Source organism: Malus sylvestris, chromosome 8 (genome assembly GCF_916048215.2).
Source record: "Malus sylvestris chromosome 8, drMalSylv7.2, whole genome shotgun sequence".
In the NCBI taxonomy this organism is placed as follows: domain Eukaryota; kingdom Viridiplantae; phylum Streptophyta; class Magnoliopsida; order Rosales; family Rosaceae; genus Malus; species Malus sylvestris.
In genome coordinates this window covers 29510769-29518435 of record NC_062267.1, presented here as the reverse complement: position 1 = coordinate 29518435, position 7667 = coordinate 29510769, and the positions used below count along the sequence as shown (strand labels likewise).

The 7667-nt window shown below is 37.1% G+C and overlaps 1 protein-coding gene across 3 annotated transcripts; it reads left to right on the top strand.

The window, feature by feature from the left end:
• The first annotated feature begins 1515 nt into the window (after positions 1 to 1515).
• On the top strand, positions 1516 to 7167 carry LOC126632608 (leucine-rich repeat receptor-like serine/threonine-protein kinase BAM3). 3 transcript variants are annotated; one of them, XR_007626778.1, is made up of 3 exons: positions 1516 to 4711; positions 4813 to 4990; positions 6622 to 6776. XR_007626778.1 is itself a non-coding variant. In XM_050303037.1 (2 exons), the coding sequence occupies exons 1-2, from the start codon at positions 2137 to 2139 to the stop codon at positions 7044 to 7046; spliced, it is 3000 nt and encodes a 999-aa protein (XP_050158994.1). In that variant the 5' UTR covers positions 1523 to 2136; the 3' UTR covers positions 7047 to 7167. The 3 variants fall into 3 exon arrangements, 1 of the variants encoding a protein (XP_050158994.1); XR_007626779.1 differs by lacking the exon at positions 6622 to 6776 and adding an exon at positions 5103 to 6609; XM_050303037.1 differs by lacking the exon at positions 4813 to 4990 and having other exon boundaries at positions 1523 to 4711; positions 6622 to 7167.
• Positions 7168 to 7667: the final 500 nt, after the last annotated feature.

The following is a 7667-nucleotide window of genomic DNA, read 5'->3' as shown; positions in this document are numbered from 1 at the left end:
CTTAATTAAGTCAATAAAATTATATTTTACATATTAATGTAGATAAATTATTTCACATACACATATATACATACATACATATATATATATGTAAAATTCATGTAAAATAATTGACCTACAAAAAATAAAAACATTTGATTCAAATAGTGCAACTACTATTAAAATTTTAAAATGTTAGATTGCTTAAAAAAAAAAATTTACCCAAGATATGTAAAATACATGAAAAATAATTTACCTACATATAACAAACCCAATATATGCAAAATACAACCAAAATAATTTACCTACATGATCAAATGTGTCAAATATATATATGATATTGATACATACAAAATAAAATACCTACATAACAAAAGAATGCTATTTGATTCAAAATTAAATTACTTACAAAATAATGCAAGGTTATTTGATTCGAAAGTTAATTTACCTATTATTTTTACATATCTTATAATAATAAAATGTGTCAAATATATGTAATAATATATGAACAATAAGTTACCTACAAAAAAAAAAAGAATGTTATTTGATTCATTAATTTACCTACAAAATATATATTATTTGCTAATCATAAATTTACATATATAGGTAAGATGTATAGTAGTACATATTGGTAAATTATATATATATTGAACTTATAGTAGTACTATATACTTTTGACGTATGTGTGTCCATATATATATATGTTAGGGGTAATAGTATGTGAAATAATTATTTGTTCATTATAATTAAGGTGAGTAATAACATTTATTAATTTGATTTGAATATTGTGACACAAGTTGTAAATATTTTGTAATAATAGGTCAATTACTTTTTTACTTGGTAATCTTTTACAAATTTGGGTTTTATTTGGATGTTTATAATTAGGTGGGTTTTTATCTAGGGAATAAGCGTTGCAATGGTCTATATCTAAATAACCCTTTTTTTTTTAGCTTTTATATTTGGACCACCAAATATTAGAATCCTAGATTCATCACTGCGCATAAATAGAAATTCAACACCATATCCACTAGAATATTAAACCACATGCAATTATTAAGAACATTATCCATATGCATACAGATTGATGAAGCATATGCACACTGCGATGCTTACAGATTGTCATAACATGATGAGGCAAGAATGCATGGCTGCTATCATGTATATATATATATATATATATATATATATGTTATTACTATTTGATGGGTCCTCCATGCATGATCGATCTAATAAGTGTTTATATGCTTTCTTTACAATTTCTGTAAACGTGAATTTTATGAAATGAATCATGAAGAACAATTAAAACATGCTAGCTAGCGGTACTCTAATATTGCTTCCTGGAAATCATTACCGAAGTTATTTATTATCCAAACATTCTTTCTAATTTTAGACTGACAATAATTTGAATATAAATCATGATAGTGTTCTTTCAGTTTCACTGTCGATTAAAAGTTTGCAATCGGTTTAATTTGTGCATATGTCTTGACTGCTATAACCTCGGATTTCAGTCATAGATTGCAGCGCTTTGAGGATACCAGCTGATGGTCATTTAACAAAAGCTTGAAGACAATGGAACCAATTTCAATGATTGAATTTGAAAGTGCAGCTCCATCACCACTGCCTCTCATTCAAAGCAATAAAGAGCTAGCACATCCATCCCCTTTGATTAAAGCTAAAGGACATTTTTGTCATGTGAATAAAGAAAGAGAGAGCATCATCTCATGAACTTTACCTCTCCTCCCCAAATCTTAACTTTAAATTTGTTATCCAACGGCTCTTATTTTTCAATTGTTCTCAACAAACCTTCTTCTCTCCTTTCCTGCTTTTTACATCTTAGCTTTGTCTAAAGAAGTTTCATAGCTTAGCAGAATTTAAATCTTCTTCCTCTCTTCTCTGAGAGAAGAGAAAAGATCAAAGAAAATGAAGAGAGAAAAAGGAGAAAAGCAAAGGCTTAGCTTCTTCCTTGTATTTGAAGACTCTTCGTGAAAGAAGATGTTTGATTCCTTAACCCCATGCTCACTTCATTTTTCTCAGATTCCTCCTACTTTCCCTTCCTTTCCCGGAAAATCTCAAATGCTTAAATCCCTCCATCTTCTCTTTGAATACTTCCAAAAATAATTTTCTTGAATATTTTCCAGGAAACAAAAACACACGTACATGATGGTCTTCCCTTTCATTGTCTTGACATTTTTCTCTTTTGTTGGCACATCTTGTTTTGCTTCTTCCTTGGTCAGTGATTTTCATGTTTTAGTCACTCTCAAGCAAGGCTTCCAATTCCCCGAACTGGCCTTAAGCACTTGGAATTCTTCGTCTCCACGGTCAGTTTGTTCGTGGGCCGGAATTCGGTGCTATAGAGGAAGAGTTGTTGCAGTGGACTTGACAGATTTCAGTCTATCCGGCTCTGTGTCTCCACTGAATTCAGGCCTCGACCGCCTCACCTACCTTTCTCTTGCAGGAAACAACTTCACAGGCAGCATTGCAATTGCCAATCTCACAAGCCTTCAGTTCCTCAACATATCCAACAACCAATTCAGTGGAGGACTGAATTGGGACTACTCGGGCATTGCCAATTTGGAAGTTTTTGATGCTTACAACAACAACTTCAGTGCTTCTCTTCCACTTGGTATTTTGAGCTTGAACAAGCTCAGGTTTTTGGAGCTTGGAGGCAATTATTTCAGTGGGAAAATCCCAAAATCTTATGGGAATTTAGTCAGCTTGGAGTACTTGTCACTTGCCGGCAATGATCTCAGTGGCGAAATTCCGGGTGAGTTGGGCAACCTCACTAACTTGAGAAAGCTTTACTTGGGATATTACAATGTTTTTGAAGGTGGGATTCCAAAGGAGTTTGGAAAATTGGTCAATGTGGTTCACATGGATCTCTCGAGCTGCGAATTGGATGGGCCAATTCCCCGCGAGCTGGGGAATTTGAAGGAGCTCAACACACTTTACTTGCACATCAATCTTCTCTCAGGCACAATTCCAAGGCAGCTAGGCAACTTAACAAACTTGGTCAATCTTGATCTCTCCAACAATGCACTTACTGGGGAAATCCCATTTGAGTTTTCCAATCTCAAACAGCTCAAGCTTTTCAACCTCTTCATGAACAGATTGCATGGCTCGATTCCAGACTACGTCGCGGACTTGCCTAATTTGGAAACACTGGGGCTGTGGATGAACAACTTCACCGGGATCATCCCGCAGAAACTTGGCCAGAATGGGAAGCTTCAGTTGCTCGATTTGTCCTCGAACAAGCTCACTGGTAAAATCCCACCAAACTTGTGTTCATCCAATCAGCTGAGAATACTAATTCTCTTGAAAAACTTTCTTTTCGGTCCAATCCCTCAAGGCTTGGGGACATGTTTTAGTCTCACTAGAGTGAGGCTGGGGCAGAATTACCTGAATGGTAGCATACCAAATGGCCTAATTTATTTGCCTCTGCTGAGTTTAGCAGAGTTGCAAAACAATTACCTATCTGGCATGCTGTTGGAGAATGCTAATAGCTCGTCGCAGCCAGTGAAATTAGGCCAGCTTAATCTGTCGAACAATCTCCTATCCGGTCCTTTACCTTCTTCGCTTTCAAATTTCTCTTCCCTCCAAATCCTCCTACTCAGTGGAAATCAATTCTCCGGTCCAATCCCACCTTCAATAGGCCAACTCCATCAAGCACTAAAGCTTGATCTTAGCAGAAATTCACTCTCTGGCGAAATCCCACCGGAAATCGGAAACTGTTTTCATCTCACTTACCTTGACATGAGCCAGAACAACCTCTCCGGCTCCATCCCACCCGAAATTTCCAAGGTTCACATACTGAATTACTTGAACATATCGAGAAACCACTTGAACCAAAATATTCCCAAATCAATAGGAACCATGAAGAGCCTCACAATTGCTGATTTTTCCTTCAATGATTTCTCCGGAAAACTACCCGAATCAGGGCAATTTTCCTTCTTTAATGCCTCTGCTTTCGCGGGCAATCCCCATCTCTGTGGCTCCCTCCTGAACAACCCTTGCAACTTCACCACAATCACAAGCACACCGCGAAAACCTCCGGGGGATTTCAAGCTAATCTTCGCATTAGGCCTGCTAATATGTTCGTTGGTGTTTGCTGCGGCTGCTATCCTCAAGGCCAAATCATTCAAAAGGAACGGTACCGATTCATGGAAAATGACTGCATTCCAGAGGCTGGAATTCACAATTGCTGACATCCTCGAATGCGTCAAAGACGGTAATGTGATTGGAAGAGGGGGAGCAGGGATTGTTTACCACGGAAAAATGCCGAATGGGGTTGAAATTGCTGTGAAAAAGCTACTTGGTTTTGGACCGAACAGCCACGATCATGGCTTCAGAGCCGAAATCCAGACGTTAGGCAACATTCGACATAGAAACATTGTGAGACTGCTGGCATTTTGTTCAAACAAGGAGACCAATCTGCTTGTTTACGAGTACATGAGAAACGGAAGCTTGGGAGAAGCACTGCATGGGAAGAAGGGAGGTTTCTTGGGGTGGAATTTGAGGTACAAAATTGCCATCGAAGCTGCCAAAGGCTTGTGCTACCTTCACCATGATTGTTCTCCATGGATTCTTCACCGGGACGTGAAATCCAACAACATTTTGCTCAATTCGAGCTTCGAAGCGCACGTTGCAGATTTCGGGCTCGCCAAGTTCTTGATGGATGGGGGAACTTCTGAATGCATGTCTGCAATTGCAGGCTCATACGGCTACATTGCACCAGGTATGTTAATTGTTTCTTCTTCCCTATCAATTTGACAATAGTTTTGAATTTATTCCAAGCTTTGTGTAGTTTGTGTATAACGAACGCCTTTCAAAATCCAGCTATGCAAATTCAGTGTATCGGTGTATTTCATATATTGATGCGTTGATCAAAGTTGGTACTTGGCAGTTAAGTTAGTCAATATGTGAATTTCTGCTACTGTCAAAATTGTGGGTCACATCATTAGACAATCATTGCCCTCAGTTTTCAACGCTAAGGGATCGATCTGAGGAAAAAAATGTAAGAAATTTCTAGAATTGTGCTTGATTTTGCGTCAAAATATAATTTTTTTTAATTTATAAAATCATTTTGTTAAATTTAACACTTCCTTTAATTGAACATGATTTGTTAGGCGACAAACTTTTCTTTTCCTTTATGCTTTGGACTTCATCATGAGCATAAGGAATATAACATACCTGTGTAATCATGTAAGCCATTAGGTTTGTGTTCTTGGTTGAGAATTTAAGGTATTAATTAGTTTTTGGGTCCATTAAATTAAAGTGTTAGGAATGTTTTTATAAATTTGCAATTTCCACAACATGAAGCAAAATATATTCTGTTTGTTTTCCAAAAAAATATATTCTGTTCTTGAAGAAGACCATAAAGTCTTAAGCTTACCTTTTTTAATTAATTAAAGAGCGAGGAGAGTTGCATCGTAAGACCTCTTCTAACGTCAGAAAGAAAATTTAGTTCGTTTACTGTATTTATATGCATATGATTTTTACACATTCCCTTGAGTTTCATACACACCATTTCTTTACTTCTAGTAATCAAGTTGAATAAACTAATTAAAAATAACGATTATAATTAAACAAGAGTATGTAGAAGAAAAAAATGAGTAATGTTTATTATTTTCTTATTGCTCTTTTATATATTGATATTTTGAGTTGTGTGATTCGTTTTTCCATACCTTTACTTGGTAATTGAGTTCCTAATGCCTTTCTTGAAGTCCCTCCCATAAGCCATGCACCAAGATCTACTATGCATGCAGTATCAGTTCACACGAAACCCTAGAAAATAAATACCATGACACACACATCTCCTTGCACTTGACCACAAAAGAAAAAGAAGAGAACTTGCTAAAAATTGACATGTCTGAAGACCACCGTGATCTGTGTCCACTGTCTACAGTTAGAGAGAGAGAAGAAACAAACAATATCATTATGCTTGGAATTTTCTTGGTAACCACAAAACACACAAACTGCCTCTCTCCTCTCCTCTCCCAAATTCCGTGCCAGACCACTCAGATTATTGTGGGGGTCCATTTCTTATATAATTATTTTAGTGAATCAAAACGCTACGGGATAGTAAATTAATTACTATCTTCTCTCTCGATTTGATTTCAGAATCGGTATTCTGTGAGGTCAATTTGACAGTGACACAACACAGGAGAGAAGTCTGACAGTGATGCCTAACACAACGGGCCTTGACTGTCGTGAAAGCCAACCCGACATGCACGTCCATTTTAATTATATACACACACACTTATGGATACATGTTTTTTTATACATATAGGCCACCATCCCCGCCACCACCCCCGCCACTTGTTTTGTTTTGTTTTAGAGCACCAAAAGTGGGTTTCTTCTGACGTGGAAAGTCTTGGCTGCTTTGCTTTCTTCTCGGTTCTTCCTCTTGCAACTTGCATCAATCCATTCACTTTTTTTTTTCTTTTTTTCTTTTTTTTGTCTTTAAACTAATTTTTGCTTTGCTTTCGATTTATTGGGCTTCTTTAGAACAAAAGAAAACATATTGAGCTTCAAATCGAAAACCCAAAAACCAATTAAAATTGGGCCTTGCCCTTCTTTTGTAGGGTTATTTCTTTCTGAGTTTTGGTACTGATGTTTTTGTATATATGAATGCATGTGTTGCAGAGTATGCATACACGCTGAGGGTGGACGAGAAAAGCGATGTATATAGCTTCGGGGTGGTTCTGTTAGAGCTTCTGACGGGGCGGCGGCCGGTAGGCGAGTTTGGAGAAGGCGTAGACATAGTGCAATGGTCGAAGAAAGCAACGAATTGTCGGAAAGAGGATGTTGCAAATATTGTTGATCATAGGCTTACTATATCTGTGCCCAAAGATGAAGCAATGCACATGTTCTTCATTGCAATGCTTTGCATCCAAGAAAACAGTGTTGAGAGGCCGACGATGAGAGAAGTCGTTCAAATGCTATCGGAGTTTCCTCGTCACTCTCCAGAATCCTTTCGGTCCTCTTCGTCTTTAGCCAATTCCCAGAAATCGAAGAACGTCGAAAAAGACGGAAAATGTCCCAAGTTCAAACAGGATATTTTGGTTTAATAAACAACCATGATTTTTTTCCTTCATTTTTTGGAGCTTAATTAGTATATGGTCTTAATGTGGCTTGATTTTGTTGTAGCTAGCCGTGCTATATATGAAAAGTAAAATCTTCTTTTGATTATTCAATAGATTTATGAAGGGCATATATAAATAGATCAAGAGTGCTACTACATTCACCTCATTGTCCTATTTCTACACCCCACATTATAATCTCACCCATCATAAAAAATTAAAAAACTAAAATCCTACTAATCCACCCCAATTATTCTTAAAATTATCTAAATCCATTTTTTTTTCATCCGAACTGCATCATCAGTCGAACGGCCTCGATTTGAAGCTAATTAACGTTGGGATGTGCAGTCGCCATTGGACATGAGAGGCTCTCTCCTCGAAATTCCATCTACATCTACAACATTCAAATCAAAAGATGATAGGTTTATCGAACCCCTAATACCAACTTTATGACAAATCTGAACGAAACAATATACAACCATGGAACGATCTTGAGACTAGGCCACTGCGTGCGAGACTCAACCTGGAATAACTAGACCATCAGCCGTCGTCGTCAACATTGTGGAGGAAGACGGTGGGTCCGAGAACTCGATTTTCTTGGAGCAGTTT

Excerpts from the sequence above, each read along its gene's own strand:
- LOC126632608 (XM_050303037.1), top strand. The coding sequence starts at position 2,137 with ATGATGGTCTTCCCTTTCATTGTCTTGACATTTTTCTCTTTTGTTGGC. Across the intron at positions 4,712-6,621 it reads ATACGGCTACATTGCACCAG|AGTATGCATACACGCTGAGG; the intron begins GTATGTTAATTG and ends CATGTGTTGCAG.